Below are 23928 nucleotides of genomic sequence, written 5' to 3'. Positions count from 1 at the left end.
GATGAGCCAGGTCATCACATCTCTCCACCTCATCCATCATTTCCCTCAAACAAACGAGTGCAGCGTGCATTCTTGCCTCCCTCCTCTGCCTTTCAGCCGCTTTTCTCTCTCTCTCTCGCAGACTCTCTCTGGCTGTGGGACAGTGGATCTGTGTGAGAGCGATGACCGGGGATCAGACTCGCGCTGTGTCCGTCTGGCAGTGTGTGTGAACCAGATTTTTATGTGTCTCGGTGTGAAATAACACGAGTGGGTGTGTGAGAGAGCAGCTATCAAAAGAGTTTTATTCTGTCTTCAGAAACATGTGTGTCTGCGGCACACTGAGTATCTGTGTGAGAACATCTTCTTGGCATCAGCTTATTTTGGTCTCTAATTCAAAGACATAATTATGAAAAAGCACAATATATATATATAAAAATCAAGAAAAACTAAATACAAATGATATGAGAAAATTAAGTATTTATATATATATTTTAATTATTCAGTATCCTAATGTATTGCAAAAAATGAAAATATTACAACTATTTCAATACTGTAATAAACTTGATAGTATTTTTTGCATCAACTAAATTTACTTAGCAGAATTGGATGTAGTAAAAAAAATCTGTGCCTGCACAATTGTAATGATTAAAATAAGTGGAATTTGAGACCTTTTTCATGACAATGAATTATAATTAGTCATATATTGTCAATGTTTTTTTTTTACATTAAAATCAACATAAAGTAAATTTGGTACAATAAATACTGATATAAAATATACAATTTTAATATAATAATATTTAATATACTATTTAAGTACTATAAATATATTTTTCATTGTCTTGAAAAAAAAAAATCTTATTAAAGTAAAGAAAAAACAAACAAACATTGCACCTGCACTATATAATTATAATTATTGAAATAATGGGAACTTAAGAATTTGAATTATAATAATTATGGTCATATACTGTGTGGCCAATTAGAACCAGCATAAATTAAATTTAGTACAATAACAATGATAATAATAATATTTAATATACTATTAAATATTATTTAATATACCAATACTTAATACTGTTATAATACAAACAATCTTAGTCCTTATTTTCTATATGCAAAATACAATTTATATATAAATATTTTTTGTTTTACTTTTGGGGTGAAATATGACCTTAAAATTTCTTTTGTTAGAGTCACCCTAATACAAACAGAGACAGAGCCGGTGTGAGAGTGCACAGTCCGCCCACATAGGAGTTTTTTTTTTTATTTCTCAGTAACTCCTCCCACAGTATTGAATTATAATGCAATACAGTTACATTGTAGAAAGCATTAAAACAGAAGTACCTCAACTCACTGATTACTTTTAAAAATGGGATTATAAACATCGACAAAAAAACAAACAAAGTGAAATAGGAAAGATCTGGTCCTTCACCTCGTGAGGATAAACAAAATCTGGCATTTCTCCTAGGTTTGGCACAAGAAATCAACATGGACCCAAACGTCACACAAGCTTGCAGACAACCATAGAAAATGTCAGGTACAGCTTGGACCAATCATGCGTTTTATGAAGAAATAATATCAGCTGTTTTTATTCTTCTTTCCTTTTTTTCTCATTTTTTTATATTTTACAGTTGAATCAATAAATTGTCATACAAAAAAACCTACATAATATCTATATCATTTACCAGTTTTATTAGAAGTATAAGCTGTGATGGTACGTTTAATACTATCTGGCATTCAGACGTTACTACAAACCCCAGTAGAGTCTCTTCCCCCAAAATTTTCAATGAGAAATTCTTCATTTCAACACAAGGGGGCGCTTGAGAGCAGTGCTATTCAGTAAACAAACTACAGTTTGCAGAGAAATAAATACAAATTTCAAGATACACAGCAATAACATTGACGACATCAACCAAGAAATAAAAGAAAGACAAAAACAAAGCAACAAACGACAAGGGGAAAAAATAAACACAAGGAACCCATGATTGTCTATAAATGAAAGACACAAGGATGGTGTAGCTAAAGACGAGCATTCAGGCTATTTAGTGGTATCGTTCGCCAACTAATGGAAAAAGTTACCATGGAAATGATAAAATGCCCTTTACGCGAGTTCTACAGATTCAATTCTTAAACTAGTTTTTCAATTTAGAAAAAAATTCTAGTTTTTTTTCCCAACCACTCTTCCAACTTAAAAAAGACACTAACTAAAAAGCACACGTTTTCACACAAACTGGCGGGAAAGTGGGTTGAAGGTAATGCAGTGCTTTAATTGGACAGAACGTGTCTCGCGCCTTACACCTATTTAGTTTTTTTTACAAGCAGCGTCAGAGAGAGGTCTAAAGGTCACACCTTTTATGTGTATCTGTTTACGTTTTCAAATTCACAAACTCCTGGAGAATATCTTAAAAGAGAAACACTAACCCCACGACCCCTCACATACTTTGTAAACTTGTATGTTTCTGTACAAGACCTAAAAGAATGTTTGAAACACACACATGGTTGTTTTGCGTGTCTGTATTTGCGTTTATGTGTGATGGCGGTAATTCTAAAGATATTTACAGGCCGGTAAGCGGTTGTGCCTGAATAGTCTGCGATCACATTTGTCTTGTGGAAGACTCTCATTTGTTACTCTTAGTAACCATCGGTTTTAGCGGACAAAACTCACAAACATGACACCGACGTTTCATTAGCAATCTCAAAAACTGTTCACCAGCTGCCACTGCTCTGCAAAACATTGGAACTTGACAGAATAAATACAATTATTATTATGTCTTACTACTATTGTCATGATCGTCTTCATCATCACCATCAAAATTACTGACACTATTGTCATTCCTACTAATCAATAAGTCAATCAAACAGTCAGTCGATCATTTGTTGATGTATGTGGGACAGTGAGCTGCTATGCACAGGATCTGGGTGTGTGTGGTGGAAGTGAATGAGGATTTGGGCACTTGTGCAGGCTTGAGTGTGGACCAGGGACTCTGGCGGTAGTCTAACACAATGTTAAGTTAGGTCACATGGTACATGGGCGTGTCATACGTGACTGAGAGACTGAATGTTGCTGGGTTCTGCAGCGCGGGCCAAGCTGTGCCACATCGGGGCATTATGGGTAGACGAATGGAGTGGATCCTTATCAGCTAGGGACAGCATCATAGCATATGCCTTAAAAGAGAGATATACAGTTACAAATACACCTATCAACTATATTCATGGAAAATGTATTTTGGAAAAAAAGTATTTCATAATAATAATAATAATAATATTAATGATTCTATTATTATTGTCATTAATAATCATTAATAATACAATTAATAAAACAATAAAATAATGTTAATTTACGTACACAAATTGTATTCATGGAAAATGTGTTACTTGTTTTTATTAATAGGAAAATGTATTTACTAATAATAGCAATAATAATAATAATAATAATAATAACAACAATAAAATAAAATAGTAATTCTATAAGTAATTTATTTAAAGGATATTCATAAAAAATTTTATACTTATTATTAATTAATAAATAATTCCATATTGTTAATTGTTATCAATTAATATTAATAATAACACCAAAATAAAATATTAGTAATTAACTACGTAATTTATTACATTTAGTGAAATATTAATTTAACATTTAATATTTAAAATAATTTTCATTAATAATGTTGTTATTAATATCAATTAATAATGCAATTAATAAAATAATAAAATATTGTTAATTATAAAACAAACTTATCATGGACATTTTGATTACTGTTATTATTAAAAATACTTTATCTGCTACTACTACTAATTATTGTTGTTTTTTATTATTATTAACAACACTCAAATAAAATATTAGTATTTAAATAAGTAATTTATTTTAAAATAATATTGTAAAAATTAATATTCTTTTTCTGAATTTATATTATTTTGAAAAAGTAGTTTTAAACATTAGTTATACCTGTGATTTAGATTTCCTGTATAGAGGCTGCTTGATGCCCTCTTGCAGGTGGGCGGGGCCAAAGCTGGTGACGTCACTGTCGCTGAGGTCTCCGTCCTCCATACTAAAGTGACGGATGTGATCCAGCGTGGAGAAACTGCTGTGATCTTCATCGTTCTCTTCCTCATTAAACCTGCAAATGATGCAGAGATTAATTTACAGCCACAAATTAAATGCATATAAACAAGTTTTAATTTATCTGCATACCTTTGTGGTGAGGATTTGCTATTCATCTCCAGATCATCTGGTCCCTCGAAATCGATGTCATCATTTATGTCGTGATCCAGACTGCTGGGTACGCCATCCTCGCTGGGTTTCCTGGCACTGTCGCTATGCTCCGCCTCCTCTTCCTCTGCTCCGAGCTCCTCCCCTTCTTCTTCATCCAGGTCACGTGACCCCTTACCAGGCAGGGCTTTGTCGCCATCAAAGTGACTGCCGTTCAGCCTACGGAGAACAAAAAGAATCATTTGTAATGACATTATGCAGGCATGAATTTTTGACTGATACGCCGAACCTTGATTACAGAAAGAAAATCATTTAGCGCTGAAACCAAGTTTTGTTTGCCTCGAAAAAATAAACCATCTTAAAAAGCAGAACCACATGCCCACGCTTTCTAAATGAGAGGAAATGCTCAGAGAAAGAAGGCGAGTGTGTTGGAGAAAGAGACTGTTTGTCATCAGTTATGAGGGCCCCTGGTTGGCAGAAATGAGCCGCCCATCTGCAGGGCACTTAGACAGCAGGCCTCTACACTTCCTCTCACTTATTTTCAGCTCTCGCTCTCACTCAAACATCTCACATCTCCTCTTTCCCTAGTTTATTTTCTTCTTTATCTCCAATTCATCTAATAGGCCAAATATTTAGCTGACAGCCCATTTGGTGAGTGGAGAGAAGGAGCTGCCAAAGCAGCCATTTCCCCACAGAGACAGAGGCCAGCTATCCAAACTCACACACACACAAATATACGCCACCCATATTAAGGCTGATTCACTCGTTTTGTCCCGATTCTACTATTTCCTCAACTTAAAATAGCAACTTCCCATCTGAAGTTTAAAAACAGAGAGGGAAAAATTACAAATACATAGAGGATGGGAAAATATAAGTCTGTCTGTACAGATGTGCAATGAATATCTATCTATCTATCTATCTATCCATCCATCCATCCATCCATCCATCCAGTGTTGGGGAGTAACTAGTTACATGTAACGGAATTATGTAATTTACCGGTAATTACAAAATAAATGGGTTACTTTATTTTAAGATGTCCTTGTTACAGTGTAATTATACATTTAAGTACTGAGTAATATTAATTAACTAGATGTACTTACTATATGGTTAGGGTAAGGATTAGTGTTTGGCTTAGGGTTACTTGCATGTAATTATGCATAATTTATTGTTATTATAATAGCAAGTACATGCAACGTGTAACAAGGACACCTTAAAATAAAGTGTTACCAATAAATGTAAATGTAATCTGTTTCAGTTACTGAGAAAAATGTGTAATTAAATTACAGTTACTTCTGAAAATGATAATGATTACAAAGGGAGGTTACATCTGAATATTTTTACACACATTTGATTGATTTCTTTTCAAAATCGCATTGACTGCTCTAAAACCAATGTTTCAGGAGTTTAGATCACAGAATAGATCACAGAATAGGACTTACTTGATAACCAGTTTGGTTCCAGTATTCCAGTTTGGGTTTTAAATTAACTGTTTTTTCCAAAGTATTGTTGGATGCCAGTGTTTCCTGTCGTAGCTTTTTGTCGTATTTGATTTTAAAAACAGTATCATAGCTATTAAACTATGATACTTGTTATGATTTTAAATCTGTATTTAACCTCAGAACGATCTCAAAGTAAAAAGAAGTGCTAAAGTCTGATTGCTGTGCTTTAAAATTAAATTATTATAATCTTAATTCTAGTGATGACGGATTTTGAAAGTCTCACAGTAATCAGTGTGGAGTACAACTGTAGGGTTAACCCTGCCTGGTTTAAAAGTTTGAAAATGATTAACGGTTTAGAAAAATGTTGAAAAAATTTAGAAATGTAATCAAAAAGTAATCAAATGTAATCAGTTACATTACTTTAATAAAGTAATTAAAATAGTTACACTACTTATTACATTTTAAATATGGTAACATGTTATCTGTAACTTATTACATTTCCAGAGTAACCTTCCCATACTGCATACATCTATCCATCTATCCAAACATCCATTCATCCATCTATCCATGTTCATATTGTATATCAACAATCTTCATGAGAAATCTGGGACAAAGTTGATACTTAAGTGAAACATAACTTGAGCAATTATGTCTTTGAGCAATAACACGTTTCCTCTAGGTTTCATCTCTCACCTCCATCTATTTCATTTACATCTACATCTCCGTTCTTCCCTCAGATTAGTGTAAAGTCGCAGGGTTGACCGTATAAAGCCCTTTTCACATGTCTGATAATCCCGAAATCACCTTCTCTCATCACTCCGCACACCGCTAATACCGCGAGAGAGGGAACGAGAGAACGAAAGAAGCAGCGATGGCGTGATGATGAAAACAGATCGGCTAATTAGAGAGAGCTGTGGTAATTTGTGGAGGATAAAGTATCTATCAGGAGCAGTCACTCTGACAGGAAACATTCAGCGACCTCTGACCTCCTCTCTCACACCTACTTCCTGTTCACAAACACATGTTGGGACCAGATGTGGGACGTGCGCAAACACACACACAGCCGATGTTGTAATGACTCTAGGATCTTTTTCATGAAACAATGAAGAAATCAAAAAACAAAAGCATGTAAGATCTTTATCTGTCCCACACACACACACACACACATGGATGACCAGGTCAAACATTTAAACCGTCATCCAACCTGATGATCATTGCTGGGAAATTATCTGCGATAATTATCATATGCAGATGGCAAAATTCATGTAAGCGCACGCAGCCAAAAGTCAACAGCGCTCTGCACGCGCTCGCAATCGGCCAATCAGTAATCACGTCCTGCTGGAGACCTGCCCTAATCTTTGCTCTTAAAAACCGCAGGCGACAGGCTAATGATTAACAACCGTACAGAATATATGTACGCACACAGATACGTTCACATGTGCGCTTAATACACACTGCCATACCCGTCCGCTCCTTTCATGTGATGCTATTCACTCAGAGGTGAGGGTTAATGAATAAGGCATGAGAAGTGTTGTGTTCAGTAATGTTTGTGTATAATAACCTCCAATCTGCCTGAGGCAACTAGCGCCAACTGATGACTGACAGCCTAATGGACAGTCGAATTGCGTGTGAGTTTGCGTGTGTGCGTGAGCCCACACATGACTGGGAGTAAAGTGAATAGCTAAACTTTTACATAGAAGCTCAATCTGTGGACTATGGACATACATTGATTTGATAGACAGACAGATAGATAGAAAAATTAAATAAATATGATTTTAGAGACTAAATTGCATTATAAAAAATAAAAAAAAACTTTATATAAAATATTATATATTAATAAATATATATTAAATTATATATATATACAGTACATATACACACATTAAATAATTATTATCTAAAAAAATATAATAAAATGTATACATTAATAATAAAATAAAACATTATAATTTGATAGAAGGACAGAAAATGATGAGATGGACTGACAACCCGTGTGAAGATTTATTTGAACCTGTTTGTATAAGCTCAATGTTTGAACATATGTGTTTTTGAACACTAAGCCAAGGCCATGAGTGAGCTGTTTTACCCCCAAAAAGTTGGATTTTGTGTATGATCAGTATATTTATTAGTGTAATTGAGGAAGAAGATGGTGTTTACCCTTCCTCAGAGTGTGACGGAGAAGTGTTCCGTGCCGTGTTACTGATGAAGTTTCGTATTTCGTTAAAATACGAGTCCTCCTTGTCCTCCAAGATGGCACTGCCACTGTCCAGCTCTGAACGGGGCGACGACATTGCCGTGCCTACACGTAAAAAAACAACATATATTTGTATAATTTAGGTGTATTAATGTAAGTATCAAATAACCAACAGCTACTAATAAGGTTATTTACAAATGCTAAACATTAAAATGGGTGTTTTTTAATGAATTATATTTATTTTCCTATTTATTTTTTTTATAGGTGTGTATATGTGTATGGATACTTGATAAATTACCGTTCTCGTGTTTTTTGAGGTGCCGGTCCAGGTTGGTTTGTTGCCCGAAGCAGCGGTCACAAAGATGGCATTTGAAGGGTTTCTCTTTGTTATGGATGTTACGGATGTGACGCTGAAGATTCGACGAAATACTGAACGAACGATCGCAGTACTTACATCTGCGGACACACAGACACATATGAACATAATTAGACCATACAGTATTTACAATATACAGACACGAGAAATCAAACTCTCTCGTGTTATCCGTCTCGCACACACGCAGGGTCCTAAACACATGATTGAGTGGTCATGAACTCTGCGTCTCTAATCTTTGGCCAACTTAGTAACACTCAAACTCTCTCATCCACATCCTCCCTCCGCTCTGAAAATGACTGCATGAGCCAAGTCTCTTCACGCAGAATTATCCGTATGATTACGTGATCATATCTTCCCCTCCACCATAGAGTTGTGCGCTAAACTGCGTCTCCCAGGAACCTGTTATCTCTCCCTCTCTGCATCTCGCCCCCCTCCGAATGCAAGAGAAAAAAATGAAATGAAATTGCAGTTAAAGGCTGATCACCGGCTCGTTTAAAGCGCTGCCAGCACGAGGAGATTGAGGCTATCTGGAAAGTAACACAGCCCTGTACAAACCTCCCCTGTGGTCAGACGGACCACAAACGCAGTGTGTGCGCACGCCTGTTTCTGTGCAGTATTTTAAAACTCCCTGAAAGAGTCTGAGCCCCAAACACGGGCCTAATTACCCAGCTGCCTTTGCTGGCCTGCAGCTGTACGGCACTCATCACCTCCATTATTCATACACACTTCCTTCAGTCTCCCTGTATGTCTGTCCTTTTGTCTCTTGGACTTTACCTCACTCTTAGCCAGTGACAATAACTATGTAATATCAAGTAAGGGGGAAAAAAATACTGTATCTGCTTATATAATGGTTGGTAATACTTTCATAAATAATTTATGGAAACATTATGGACATGGGATTTATAAAATTGTGGCAGTGCAAATACAATAACTAATGTTCGAAAAGTACTTTTATTAAAAATGATAATCCCAATAAAGACTTCTTCTGCCAGTGGTTTGTGCATTAATATGTAATTCAACTGATGTGCTACAATGCTGAGTATGTGAATAATTGATTACATCAAACAGTATATATTAGTGTATGTGTGTGAGGGAGTGTCACCTGTAAGGCTGCTCTCCTGTGTGTGTCCGTAGATGTCTTGTAAGGTTGGCTGAGCGTGGGAATATCTTGCCACAGTATCTATAGGGGAAGGAAACAGATCTCCAGGAACAATACTCAGCAATACACACATACACACACATTTCCCAAAAACACCCTGCATTCCACATTCAGTGTTGTCATCACTCATTAAACATCAAACAAATGTTTACTTAAACATCTTATTAATGAAACAACAAAAACAAACAAAAGTTTTATTTATAAATATTATTTATTATACTTTAGTTCATCTTAATTAAGGGTGTCACAGTATACCAATATAGTTATTGCAAATAACTGTAATATTTATCAAATTAAATACTGATATTGTGTTAATACTACACAAAGTTAAAGATGAATTTGGCTGATAGCATTGTATTTTTTCCAGGTATCACGATAATTGCGTTATCAAAGATTAGTTTGGCCGTTATAATCGTGTAGCGAAAATCTGATATGACAGCCCTAATCATACATACTGAACCCGTTGACTATAAACTGTTTACTATATGATTTTTGTTTGTTATTATATCATTTGTTTAAATTGTTTGATTAGTTCTTATACAATTTGGGATCAGAACGATTTTTTATGTTTTTTACAGGAGTTTCGTATGCTCATCAAGGCTGCATTTATTTGATCAAAAATACAGGAAAAAATTTACTATTGTGAAATATTTTTATGATGTAAATTAAAATTTTTCTATTTTAATATACCTTCCTGTGACGCAAAGCTGAATTTTCAGCATCATTACTCCAGTCTTCAGTGTCACATGATCCTTCAGAAATCATTCTAATATGCTGATTTATTATCAGTGCTGGAAACTGTTGTGCTGCTTAATATTTTTTTCTGGATTCTTTGATGAATAAAAAGTTAAAAAGAAGAGCATTTATTTAAAATAGAAATATTTTCTAACAACATGCTCTACAGTTCAAAAGTTTGGGGTCAGTAAATTTTTATTCTTTCTTTTTTTGAAAGAAATTAACACTTTTATTCAGCAAGGATGTGTTACATTGTTAAGACGTGATAGCAAAGATTTATATTGTTAAAAAAAGATTTATATTTTGAATAAATGCTGTTCTTTTTAACTTTTTATTCATCAAAGAATCCAGAAAAAAATATTAAGCAGCACAACAGTTTCCAGCACTGATAATAAATCAGCATATTAGAATGATTTCTGAAGATCATGTGACACTTTATACAGGAGTAATGGCTGATGGAAATTCAGCTTTGCATCACAGAAATAAATTATATCTTAAAGTATATTAAAATAGAAACCATTATTTATTTTGTAATAACATTTTGTAAGATTACTGTTTTTTTGTATTTTTGATCAAATAAATGCAGCCTTGATGAGCATAAGAGACTTCTTTAAAAAACATTACAAGTCTTACTGATCCCAAACTTTTGACTGGTAGTGTATGTATTTTTTAAATTTTGTTAGTTTATTTCTTTTATAATTTGTTTTGTTTGTTTCACTCATGGTTTTTAAAAAGTAGATAATTCAAGTATTTTTAAAAAGATATGGTCTGTGCTATATATATATATATATATATATATATATATATATATATATATGAACACAATTAAGTTGTCAACATGGGAATATCTCTTCAATATCTCTACTGATTCTTCTGCACAATGAGATTGAATGCAGACCAAATGGAGACTTTTGCTCACATTTCCTACTTCTATGATTTCACTCCAGAGAAAAATACACCAGTAATTTCATGTGACTACAATATCTCAAACTGTCCTCAGATTTGCTAAAATAGCAAAGCGTGCAATTAAAAGTCCGTTTTAATGAGTTCAAATTTTTCTCATCACATACGTCCAAGACCAAATGATTTGTACTATGCTATCAAAATTAGTTTTATAGCTCTGGGATCTTACTGCATGTCAACAATTGGCTCATTTGTGTCTATATTTATTCCTCCCAAGAAATTTTAGGAGAAACATCAGAGAAATTAAGTTACATGAAACATAACTCATTAAGTCTTCCGAGCTATAAAAGCGTAATAAAACATTCCTCCGGGGCAGAGGTTTTGTCCACAAAGTATGTCTGGGTCAAAAATACACACACACACACACACACACACTTTTTATAGCCAGTTTGATTGGTACTTGAAGTCTAAACATATTACCATAGATTGGTATCTCTATGATTACTGTAACAACTAAGTCCAAAGAAATCTGCGATCGGCAGCGATTGGACTTCCTGGATCACTAAGTAGCCTTCACCCTCTCTGTGGTAGGGCAGCTGTTGAGTTGCCCATTCTCAGTAGTGTGTGTCTGAGAGGGCCTTCATTAGCAAGAGCTTTTTCAGTTGTTGATCTTATCAGGGTACCAGATGTCTTGGGTTTGGAAACCCCCCTTGTGCTATCACACACACACACACAGAGCGGGTCCCAGAGAGACTGTTACCCCTCCAGTGATGCGATGCTGTACGGGAGTGTCGCCACCCCAAATCAGAGCCGTGGTCTGTTACTCTCTCTGTGTAAATAATCACGCTCACTCACATTGACTGCATTATCAGGAGTAGCCATCAGAAATAACAACTGTTCTGTCTGGTTAACACACACACTGGCACACAAGAGTAGAGACATGCGTGCACCAAATGACACATGAATTCAAAAGACATTTCTTCGATGTTTAACCAGAGAGCATTTCATTTGAAAGCTAGTTGTGTGTTTTTATATTATCTAGAAAATCAAATGTGCTGTTTTATGGTACTAAAATCCAAAAAATGAATTAATCAGTCATCATGCATTGAACAGATCACGCAAAAAGTGTAAAAGGGCGGGTGTTAACTGGCTAAACATGGATCTTCTCTGAATGGAAATGACTCTGGACCAGATTTAGCTGTTTTAGGTGCGATTTGGTCCATGCATTTGTTTGTTTGAGCCATGCATTTCATCTAGCATGTCATGCTAATAGTGAACTGCATTGTGGGTACATGTGTATTGCAGAAGTTAGGGGTGTGTGTGTGAGGAGCATGGAAGTATTAAGAATGTGTGTGTGGGTGTGGGTGTAGTGAAAGCACGTGAATGACTCGGTTTGGAGTAACTTACCCATGTTCTCTGATCAGGCATGCGAAACTGGGGGCAGGACAGAAGGGAAACAGCAAATCAAAATCAAGAATCAGACTGATCATGTGTGATTATGCAATGTGATGTTTAGTAAAGGTTAACGTCCCACACTTGATTGACTGAATTAATTTGATTTGATTTTGTATTTAATTTAATTTATTTTATTTTATGCAGTATTTAACTCATTTTTGTAATACCATTTTTCTGGGGCAATGGAAGAAAAATGTGATTAAGAAAATCAACTCTATTTTCAATTTCTTGATAATTATTTATCATCAATTATTATACAGATTAAAAAATATATATATATTTAATATAATAAAATGTGAATATAATAAATATAACTAAATTAAATTAATTATTTAAAATTTTTTCCCCTACAATCCACTTGATCTCCCAATGTCTGAATTGTTCTCCACTGCCTAGCATCGCACTAATACAGTAGATTTAAAACGGCATTTCCCATAATACATCTGTGCTGTCAATAGCATCCCTGGTGCTGATTAGAGAGTCCAGTGAGCATAGTGCAACAAAGTGGATGCTGATAGGTCACCTCGTTAGGCAGTGTGTCAGGGACATGTGGACATTATCTTGCGCAGACACAAAGCATACACAGGGAATAAATCAGGCCAATGAAACAGCCCATAAAAACTGTCCTGAAACAGCCAATAAAACACTACACCAGTGAGCGTCTATGAGTGTACCAGACGTGTGTGTATGTGTTTATATGAGAACTATGTATTATTTTTTACAGAATACTTATAGCGAACACACAATGACATAAAGCAGATAGGTTACTTAATACACACTAATGAGACACTCAGGCACAAAACCACACACGTACACTCTGACAAAATCACACTGATTTACAATAAACACACACACACACACACTTATTCAAAGTCTCCATCCAGGGATATGGGTCAGTGTCTGGCAGTTTAACTGGGTATCATATTGTGACATCATAATCAAAGACACCCACACAGAGACGTGTCACAAAACTCCCACCCTGTCTGAATCTCACATCTGGACCTGATTACTCAGTAAAAGAACCACATGGGGGAACATGGGAGTCGCTATGCTAATGCTAAAACACTGGGGCCCTATAAAGCTACTGCCAACATACTGTAGCTATTACATCAATACGAACGTCACGAGGAGTTATTTTGTCAATAGTAGAAATTGCATACAATGGGACAAGTAATGTTATGTCAGCATTTAAAACTGCTTTGAATTTGGTTAATGTGCTGAACTTATTTTGAAGCAGCTGTAAGCAGTTTCCGCACCATTAGTGGCACTAAACCAAATTAGTTTATTGCAAAAATAATCATGTTATTGTGTGAGTAAAGTAAGATGTGTGACAATTCTGCACACCACCTTTTTGTACCAATGGTGGGAACTACTGTACAAAAGAAAGCTTTCAAACTGGTCATGCAGTACTTTTATTTGCATTTGAGTCTGGAACAGCTTGCATGAACACTGACTGCAGAAGCATAGAATGAGGCACTTCAAAGTAGGCTAATGATTTGTGCAGGACTGTAGGGACGAGGTGATAAAATTAAATGGAGTTAGCAGTGGGAAAATATTCTGATGAATCTCACCTGCGGGTGGAAGAGAAATCCAGGAGTGGGCCGCATATACTTGTCCTTGAGGACTTCGAAAGGATCGTTCATCTTTCTCTTCTCAACCCTGCTGATGTTAAACTTCTATCAGTTCTCATGGTAAGTAGTTAACCAAACTAAGCCAATTCCATTATGCTAAGAGAGTAGGAAGGACATGTGATTGACAGTACCTGTAAATGGGATCCATGAAGAAAGGCGTAGGTCTTGCGTGTTGGAGGGACGGGTCGGCCTTGGGTGGCTCCGGTTCCACCCTCTCCTCTCCAAAGACAGGGTTCTTTTTTAACTCCTCCCCTCTTACACTCTTTCCTCGACTTCGTCCACCGAGACTCAGGTCCAGTGGTTGATCCTGGTTGGCTGATTGTACATGTGAGGCTTCCGGTTTCAAAGGGACGCAAGTAGCGGCAAGACGTTCTTCCTTCCGTTTGGTGGTGAGGTCACAAGGTGATTCAGCGTTTCTGCCCTTAAGTTTTTTACCCTCAACCGGAGGGCTTTCTGGCTCCCCTTTGGGGCCTGGAGGTCTAAGTTGCTCCCTTTCTGGGAAAGGATAGACTGATGGAGAGAAGGCAGGGAAGAAAGACAGAGGGAACATGGAAGGGTATGGCAATGCCCCAACTTTTTTATCTTGCAGGCCTGCAAGTCCAGTAGAACCAAAGTATTTCTCAGCAATGGAGGCAATTGCCTTGATCGAGTCATTAACGGCACCAGAAACAGCCGTTTGCTCGTCCAAAGATGGCGGGAGGGGCCCCGGCACAGGCAAGTCTTTTCCATTATTGGTGTTGCTACTACTACTGGAGCTGACAAGAGTCGGGCTTTGGGCATTGTTGAACCCGCTGGACTTCCTTTTCAGGCCTTTCCCGTTTTCCTGCACTCGTTCCCGGTCGCTTTCCGCTTCGCTGTCCAACTCTGAACCTGAAGTGCTTTCCAGCTCACTCCCGCTCGGAGTGCTGACGTCGTCCAGATCGCTACTCTCCGACTGGTCACTCATCTTCCCGCCGTGCCTTGGTTTGGAGACGGATCCTTCCCTTTGATGCTCCATGCTCTCGCTCTCCCCGTTGAACGAATCCTTGCGTAAACTCTTCAAGAGGTCATGTGACCCAGAAATGGGTGAAGACAGCAGCGGACTCTTTCGTAGTTCACCGCTCGGAGGGCCGTTAATAGGAGATGTGGATGGGATTAGAGGGGGCCGGTGGTAAAGTCCTGATGGGAAAAGTCCTGGAAAACTGAATGGGAATGCCGGAGGGGCTGCTGGGAATGTCAGCCCACCATGGTGCCGGTTCGTCCCAAAATAGTCTGCTAAACCAGGACTCCCATGGCTCATTCCAGCCAGTGCGGATTTGTCCAGGCCAGGGGTGCCAGGGAGGGCCATGCCATGGGCAAACAACCCTCCCGCGGCAGCAGCAAAATGGTTTTTACCCTCGCAGAAGCGCCGATGCTTGTTTAGGGACGACGTGGTGCTAAACATCTGGCTGCAGTCTTTGCATTTAATCTGAGTGCGACAGTCCGCGTGCATGCGCTTGTGGCGGCACAGATTGGAGAACTGCGTGTAAGATTTGTGGCAGACCTCACCTAGAGACAGTGAGACATGGACATATGGCGTAAATGGATGGTCAGTTTAGCCATGCCACACATACATTCATTCACAAAACAAGCAAAAATGCAGGATAAGCAAGGATGGCAGACAAAAGAATGCAATGTCTAATGCAGGTGCACACACACACACACACACACACAGACAAGGACATTACAATGGATCTATTTTAAGCGTGAGAAGGAAACAGAGTTGAATGAATCCTCTCCCGCAGGTCCGTTCCCATGGACCAAGCGACGTCTCTGTCTATCATACACACACACAGGCATCTCACATCATTACACACTGTTAAGTCGTCAAACAACATTCTTAAAACTCATGATGAATCCTAAACTCTTGCTGTCAATGTCACTGCACACACACTCCGTCCTCACAGCAGTGTATACAGTTAAATCCCTAACGCACACTCTGAAAGTGATAAAAGCACCCTATACATTACCAGTCTAACACCTCTAGTGTGAAACGGAGCCTTTTAACCACTCGCATTTCTCATCATAATCACATATCCTATTGCAAACATGATGTTTTCAAAATGTATGGAATCTAGCGGGTGGTTTTGCTAATCCCTGTCAGATTGCATGAGGTGTGAGGTGCAGAATTAGAGGATGTTCTACCATGATGTGTGTTTATAGAGTCAGTCACTCAAACAGACTACTCAAGAGATGGGATGTAAATATTAGTGCAGAGTAAAAGGACGACTTAAAGACAGGATATACAGGAATGATAGTCATTATTACTTACACTCATGTTGTTACAAACCTAAATGACTTCTTACTTCTGTGGAACACAAATAAGATATTTTGAAGAACTCTTTTTGTCAGTGGGGTTTAAATCAACACTGGACCCCACATGACTTATTGTATGGACACTGTATATTTAACTTTTGCTTTTGAAATGCTTTCAGTTTTGGAACAACACAAGGGTGAGTAAATGATGGAATTTTCATTTTTGTTGAACTATCACTTTCAACTTTAAGAGTTTGTAGTGGGTTTTTCTGTTCACACACACACATACTGCTTGGATATCGTACATTCAAGAAGCACAACAGACATACGCACACACATCGCTTATATAATTGTGAACAACTGGACACACTCGGATGAACAGGTGTGAAATTTGGGGCGTGTGTGAGGGAAGATCTGTGGGCACTTCAGAGTGCTGTGTTTTGTCAGGTCTTAATAAACCGTAAAGAAATATTATAAACACATTCCGCAGTGGTGAACAGCCAGTAGTAAAATGAATGTGTATGAGTGTTTGTGTAAAAGGGAGATTTTCTCTTTTAGTTTAGAATAATTAACAATATTTTTGTCAATGTTTGTTTCAGTAATAAGTCCAGAATGAAGTATATGAACACACATGCAAACAAAGACACGAGCGAGTTTATGGCTCTGTTTCAAAACCTAGTGAGCTACCTCACTGTATACTGCCTTCTAAGGGATCATCCTAACCGAGATGAAACCTCATAAGTGACTAATTTGGAATGCTGAAACTGATTACAATTTGACAGAATTATATTTTATCAATACTTTTCAGTATTGAATTGAAATGTATGTTAACAAATGATAAAAGTAAGACTCTATAAGGCTCACTTGGTTGCAGAGCGTATATTTTCCTATGTATGCATCACAGTGCATGTGTGTGGTGTAGTTTGGTGTGTGTGTGTTGTTGCGAGGTCATTAAGTGTTGTTAGCTGTGCTTGTTCAAATGCTGATTGCTGTAAATGGCTGTGTGTTAGTCTCTGTACGAGTCGGCCTGCATGTGGTAGTGATTTTCCTGGAATGGCCAGAGTTAGCAAGCTAGTTACTGTCTGATATGTGGCGGCGGTGGGGGTCTACACGAGCTGTGTGGGATCAGCACTTCGAGGGTCAATGCATGAAGTTCAATCGTGCAAAGTTCAGAGGGCGCAGTACGATTTTAGACGTTTAAATCGGTATGATGGGCAAGTGAGTTCTTTATACAGGATGAGATTAAGAATTGAGGTCATTCGCATATGAGGTTGGAGGTCAGAGGTCATGCATTGAAATTGAGAGTGCAGAGGTGGTGTACTGACATGCATTGTAAGGAAATGTAGGGTAAAGTGAGCGTTCCAAAAGACTGATAGGATTATAAGAACATGATTATGTTGGTATACTGTATAATATTGTCAGTAACATTTACTCTAGATTTGACCGAGAATCAGTTGTTGGAAATCATCACACACCACAGCACAAATGAAGTGTACACATGGACAGAGACAAACACAAACATGCAGTCAATAAATACAGTATTTCAAACATAACAGCCTGTAAAAAAAGCAGTTTTAGGTTATAGCAAATAAACACAGAATAACACATTTTTTAAATAAAGTATTAATATATTAATTAAATAGTAATTAATATTAACATTAATTAGATGCAAATAATAATAATAAACAATTACACACTAATATTAATAATACTACTAATATCAGTATAATTTTCAGTTATTGCTCCTCAGTACCTCATGTTAAAGACAACATGAAATCAAAAATGACCCTATTTTAATTCTTAACACATATTCCTGTTCTTATTGTGCATGATGTATTAGTGCACCCATTTATAAAAAAAATTATTAAAAAAAATTCTCTATAACAACAACTCTTCTCTGACTGCCACTTTTCCCAATCCAATAAATTCCAGGTCAATACAAAAGTATTTTTTCTGCCTGATTATTCTGTTTTTCTGTAAAAAAGTAAAATGGTTTGCAAATGCTGTTTCATGTTGACTTTAAAACGTGCAAGATAGGGATTATAGACCGATTTGAAATGAACATAAGTGCTGGATAACCCAGGTCAGCTGGAGAGCTCCACCAGTCTTTCAAAAATTTTTGAATAGATTTGAATCTATCAAATCTATTTATGTTTATTCATTTGGTGGATCCAAAGTGAGTTACAGTGCATTGAAGGTATACTTGTCTTTAAATACCAGGTGAGGCACCCATCTAGAATCAAAAATTCAAAATTTGGCGGGAATTTCAAAAGGATGCTGGAGCTCTCCAGCTCTGCGGTGTGGTGTTCAGAGTAGAAAGCATGCAGACTTACATATGAAGGGTCTGAGTGACTTACATATGAAGGGCTTGACGGAAGAGTGAATGTGTTTGTGTTGTTTAAGGCCCGAGGAGGTGGCGAAGGTCTTGCCACAGTCGGGGCAGGCGTGAGCTCTCGCCCCTACGTGCTGAGAGCGAATGTGCCTCTGCAAGTTACTGGGGTCTGTGAACACCTGCTGGGTAATGAGAGAGAGATATAGGGACAAAGTTTACATACACAGCCTATAGATAGCAGGAATCATATTGGAGTGGATCTCAAGTGGTTTTGATTGGACATCAAAGTGGCAATCGAAAGTACCAGAACTGATTATTGTACAAAAGTAAACAAAAACGTTATTGTAAACAAACACTGACATCTATAGGTTCATGGTTATGAATTTGCCCTAACTGGACATAAAACCTTTGAAGTCAACAACAAAAAATGTTCTCCACTTTTATGATAAGGCTATTTATTTTGCTATCCAAACTATATATGATTATATAGTTAGTTGCTTTTTATTAATTGCATTTAAAACTGTTTTTTCTAGGGTGGAATTATTGTCGAGTTTGAGGTAACAGAAGGTGTGTTCCAGTTAAAGAGGCCTGTTTTTGCACACGCCTTTTCTAATGTATGGACTCTACCTTTGAGCAGTTTTCACATTCATAATGCTTGCCGCTGTCATGTGACATCTGGTGGCGAATCAGGTTTGATTTCCAGTTGAAGGCCTTCGGACACTGATCACATTTATATTCCCTCTCATCGGAGTGAGACAGAGAGTGAGCGTCCAGACTGAGACAGACAGAAAAAGAGAAAGACAGAATTATCAGATTTGAGTGTGTTTTGGTAGAAGCATGTATAAAATTAAATTAAATAAAATAAAATAGCAGTTTTAAAATAAAATAAAACAAAATAAAAATACTCAGCAATGTTCTAACCTCTGGGCATCAGGAAAGACCTGCTCACACTCCTTACACTCCTGTGGAGAGCAGGGTACGTTCAGGGGGTGAGTGTGTAAGTGCAGCGGGTCAAGATCAGGATCGTCCACTGCGCTGGGCAGACCCTGCTTAGACAGCTTGAAGCCGGAGGAAGGCGGGGTACCGCATGCATGCTTCTGATGGTCCAACAGCTCCAAACCAGACTCAAAGTTCAGGTCACAGTCCTCACAACGGTATTGACGCTCCTCTGCAGGACAACAGAATGAGTGAGATAGCAAGCGAGCGAGTTTGTGTGTGTGTGTTTATGTGCGTATGAGTGCAAACTCACCGTGTATGTCTGGAGCCATGGTCTCACATGAAAAATCCTCAGCCTTCATGAACAGTAAGAGTTCCTCACCCGGCTGGACCTCTCGGACCACACGGTAAAAGATCTAGAGAGAGAGAGCGACAGATGTTTAACATGGGACAGAATACTGATACACTATTGTTTAATGTTTTTTTTTTTTTTTAAGAAAAGATATTCAGCAAGGACACATTAAATTGATCAGTAAATTCATTAATAATGTTATCAAAGTTTCTATAAAAAGAAATATAAACTTTTATATAAATATATATAAATATAAACTTTTTGATGAATGACTATCTAATAAACAAACAAACCCGATAAACTTTACATTACTAACAAATCTGATTTTAGTGTCAGTGTTATTTGATACTTTTTATTTTATTTTACAGGTCCTCAGGATTTTCCAAATGGTGGAACGGTCTGTCTTTTTTAGGAGCATGTGAAAAAATAAAAAATGATTTCAAATGACAATACATTTTGATGGACAAACAATGATGGGAACCTGAGCTCGAGCGTGTGTGTGTTTGAAAGAGACGGTGTTAAAGAATCCGAATGGAGACCTATCTGTTTGTCACACAAACACACACTTCCTGCGTGAACACAATAGGTAGTGGGAGAAACAGTTGTGTTATTTGGATGGTGTTATTTTTGGCAAGCCTTGAAGGCATTAGACGGCTCACTTCCTGTTCAGTCTGGTGGTGACATTTGAGCATTCTTATTAGAGATGTCACTCAATCAGACAGACACGCACAAAACCTCCTGATAATATGATAAAGGCAACAGAGAGGTGGAGACCCCTTGGAAACGCCATGGTCATTATGTGTGCGAGTGTGTGTGTACAAAACCCAGCAGGCCGCGAAGGACACGGAGGGACCGAGTCCTGCTCTATTGTTTAACAGGAGAATACAGGGAACTAGCAGGACCCTCAAGACAACATGAGAACGGAGTCTCTCTCACACACATTCACGGCCCGTCTACCCCTTCTGGTGCCTTCCTGCAGATCTCTGATATCTTGTACTTGTAATGTCACAGCCGACCCTCTTTCTGTGAGTGTGTGTGTGTGTGTTTTTATCGCACACACACACGCACAAAGACAGGGAGCAAAGGGCCACAATAATATTGTGAGTACGAGACAAAGGCAGAGCTGTTCAAATGCGGTATGAGGGGCCGTGGGGTGAATGATACGGGCACACACACTCACACAACTTGTTGGCCGGGGAAGCAGCAGGCCAGCCAAGCTCAGAGATCAGGGGAGTTTACTGGGCATCACTCCTGGCAACCCATCCTGGGCTGTGCTCTGGTTCTTCAGTGCCAAGGGTGAGTGCCAACCTGCGAGTCTTTTCAGATGCCACAGAAGTGTGTGTTTGGCTGTGTGCACACGCTCAAACACACTGTTCTCAGGATGAATGCGTATTATCGGGAGGACTTTTGAGTGGTAACCACAACAAAACGTTATATCAGGATGAGTAAAACAAATGTTACTACAGCTTGACAAAGTTGACTACAGAAGTTAGTTAGATCTGAAAAGTTCACTCTGAATGTTTAAAAAAGCTAAATAAAATGATAAAATATTAATATCTACCTACAGTGTAAAATAATATAAAAATGCATTAAAAATGTATAGTAAATGTACTAAAACTAACGACTAACTAAACAAATTTATGGATGTTCGCAATGGTAAAAATAAATACATTAAATAAATAAATAAATGTGTTCTAAAATCAAATCAAATAATAAAATAAAATAGCAGAGTTATAAAATAAAATAAAATGTACTCACTCACTCACTGGATGCTCCCAAAGATAAAATAAAATGAAGTATATGCATATAAATACATATATAGAAATATGAAAATGATAAAATGTAATAAAATACAATATAATACAATAAACAGTAAATATACTAAAAGCAAATAAATAAATTACAAACACACACACGCACACACACAACTTGGAAGTTTCCAAAAGAAATTAATAACAATAAAAATAAATAAATATATATATATATATAAATAATCATTTTACAGTGTGTCCTTATTGGATAGCTAGGTAAACGTGTGAGTGTGTCTGGGTAAGGATGTCTGGCAGTTTCAGGTGAACTGGTAAGTGAAGGTTGTAAACTTGTAAACTGTCAGTGCTTATAGTAACAGATTGCGTCAACCGAGTCTACCTTAATCACAAAGTCAGCAAAGCAGGCCTCTACTATACCTACACCTCAATGTACATGGAGAATTAATATGACACTAATATGACCAATTTTGACCCATACTGAACCACAGAAGACAAATCCTTAAACATTTATAATCAGGGCTTATCTTTCCAAGACTTTAAGATACACAGGCACTTGCACTTGACTTTGAGGGCACTGAGAAGTGCACTAGATAATCGTTACCTTGACTTCAGTGATTACTGAAGCTTACTCTCCAAGTAAGAGAGGTCACTTCATATACAAGCACCGCACACACACAGACTCACATAGCTCGGCTCTATTGTGTAAGTGTCTATGAGAAACGGATGTTAGTCGACTGATGTCCTGATAAACAGGTCCATTAGATCCTTCGTTCAGCACTGTAGGAATGAAAACACTCTCACACCGACCAACGCCTCACACTGAAATCCCCCTTTCCCCTTCCCCAGGTCCAGAGAAAAAGTGACGAGTGATAAACTGGAATAATCGGACAATCAGCGTTCCTTGTGTCCAAGTCGATCAATATCTGTCCAGCCGTGGATTTTCTTCCTGTTAATTGCTCTAGGTAACACTTTAACTAAGAATATTTAAGTGTTAAATAGCTTAACCGAAATGACGAATAGCATTTTGTTTCATGCTGATTTTCCTCTTTTCAATTTTAAACAACTAAGCAGTAAACAGCAACATGATTCAGATTCATCCAACAATTGTGTTATTTTTTCTAGATAACATTTTAGATGTTATCTAGAAAATTGCTCTTCTAGATAACAAAGGAAAGCTGTAAGTGAAAAAAGAGTGGGGTCGGAAAAGAAGAGCACATTCCTTCACCTCCACGCAGCCAAAATCTATTCTTTATGAAAACTGATAACGGTCAGTCTTTTGTATCTCTCTCTCCAGGTTTTGTCGCTATAAGGAGGTTCAGCGTGATTATAAAAACATGTGGGATGCCGGAAGCCATAAAGTCTAAGCCCAACTCTTTGTTATGACAAGGTGTCATAGTTGAACAATTATGGCCCATATCATAATGCTGTGTCTGAACAGGTTCTCTTCCTCTCTTTCTCTCTTTCTTCTAGTTTCTCTTTATGTAAACCTTTAGAAAAGTAAAATATTTGGAAAATCTAGACCTCCCAGCCATTAGTCCCTGCTTTCTCATCATTCACGTACTGGTCAAACATAAAAAACACACTTTAGATTGAGAGACGTTTTGATTTGATTCTTCTAGTGGATCTCACTTTGCAAAGTTGAATATGGAAAAGACAATTGGCCTGTTTAACATGTGAATGAATCCTCAGCATACGTCATTGCACTTGAAAAGGCCGACTGGTGCTTTGAGAGTTCTTTGTTATCTGTAGACAGGCAAATGGTAAATTAATTTCATAATCACTGAATATCTCACTGTGTGATTTGGATGTTCAGAAGGGTGTGATATCTCCAAAATAATCCTGATAGCATGAACTGATCGCATGATTATTGTTTTGCTAGATTTAGCTTGCTGTGCTGTGTAGTGGTTCAAGAAAGCACAACAAAACTTCAAGTTCAACCCAAAATCCATTTAAATCCACTTGTCTCTAGTCCAGATCAATGCAGTCGGGATTAAATCCAGTCCATCTGTACTAATCTCTGTTTACTCCAGTCCAGTCTAATTTGCTTTAACTAATCTTAATTTAATCTTGTTGAACTCAGCTTGCCTCATCTTAATTTATTTCAGTCCAACTCAAATTTAATCCTAAACTCATTTTAATTGAATCCAGCTCAACTTGACTTAACTTTATTTAATTCAGTTTAACCCA

The 23928-nt window shown here is 37.4% G+C and overlaps 1 protein-coding gene across 1 annotated transcript in view; it reads right to left on the bottom strand.

Moving 5' to 3' along the window:
• Positions 1–1203: 1203 nt before the first annotated feature.
• LOC107587798 (MDS1 and EVI1 complex locus protein EVI1-like) overlaps positions 1204–23928 on the bottom strand; it is a 182622-nt gene continuing 159897 nt past the window's right edge. Inside the window, exons 4-16 of the mRNA XM_016275730.1 lie at positions 19934–20036; positions 19606–19852; positions 19312–19459; positions 18710–18866; positions 14210–15605; positions 14019–14106; positions 12324–12426; positions 9298–9451; positions 8118–8275; positions 7783–7924; positions 4169–4405; positions 3923–4094; positions 1204–3141 (exon numbers count right to left, since the gene is read on the bottom strand). Of these exons, the coding sequence (XP_016131216.1) occupies positions 3013–3141; positions 3923–4094; positions 4169–4405; positions 7783–7924; positions 8118–8275; positions 9298–9451; positions 12324–12426; positions 14019–14106; positions 14210–15605; positions 18710–18866; positions 19312–19459; positions 19606–19852; positions 19934–20036 (3234 nt within the window). The 3' untranslated portion in view covers positions 1204–3012. The remainder of the gene's footprint in view (positions 3142–3922; positions 4095–4168; positions 4406–7782; positions 7925–8117; positions 8276–9297; positions 9452–12323; positions 12427–14018; positions 14107–14209; positions 15606–18709; positions 18867–19311; positions 19460–19605; positions 19853–19933; positions 20037–23928) is intronic.

Source organism: Sinocyclocheilus grahami, unplaced genomic scaffold, assembly GCF_001515645.1.
Source record: "Sinocyclocheilus grahami isolate Dianchi unplaced genomic scaffold, SAMN03320097.WGS_v1.1 scaffold6.1, whole genome shotgun sequence".
In the NCBI taxonomy this organism is placed as follows: Eukaryota; Metazoa; Chordata; class Actinopteri; order Cypriniformes; family Cyprinidae; genus Sinocyclocheilus; species Sinocyclocheilus grahami.
Note: the sequence above shows the minus strand (reverse complement) of the source record. Positions and strands in the feature narration are given on the sequence as shown.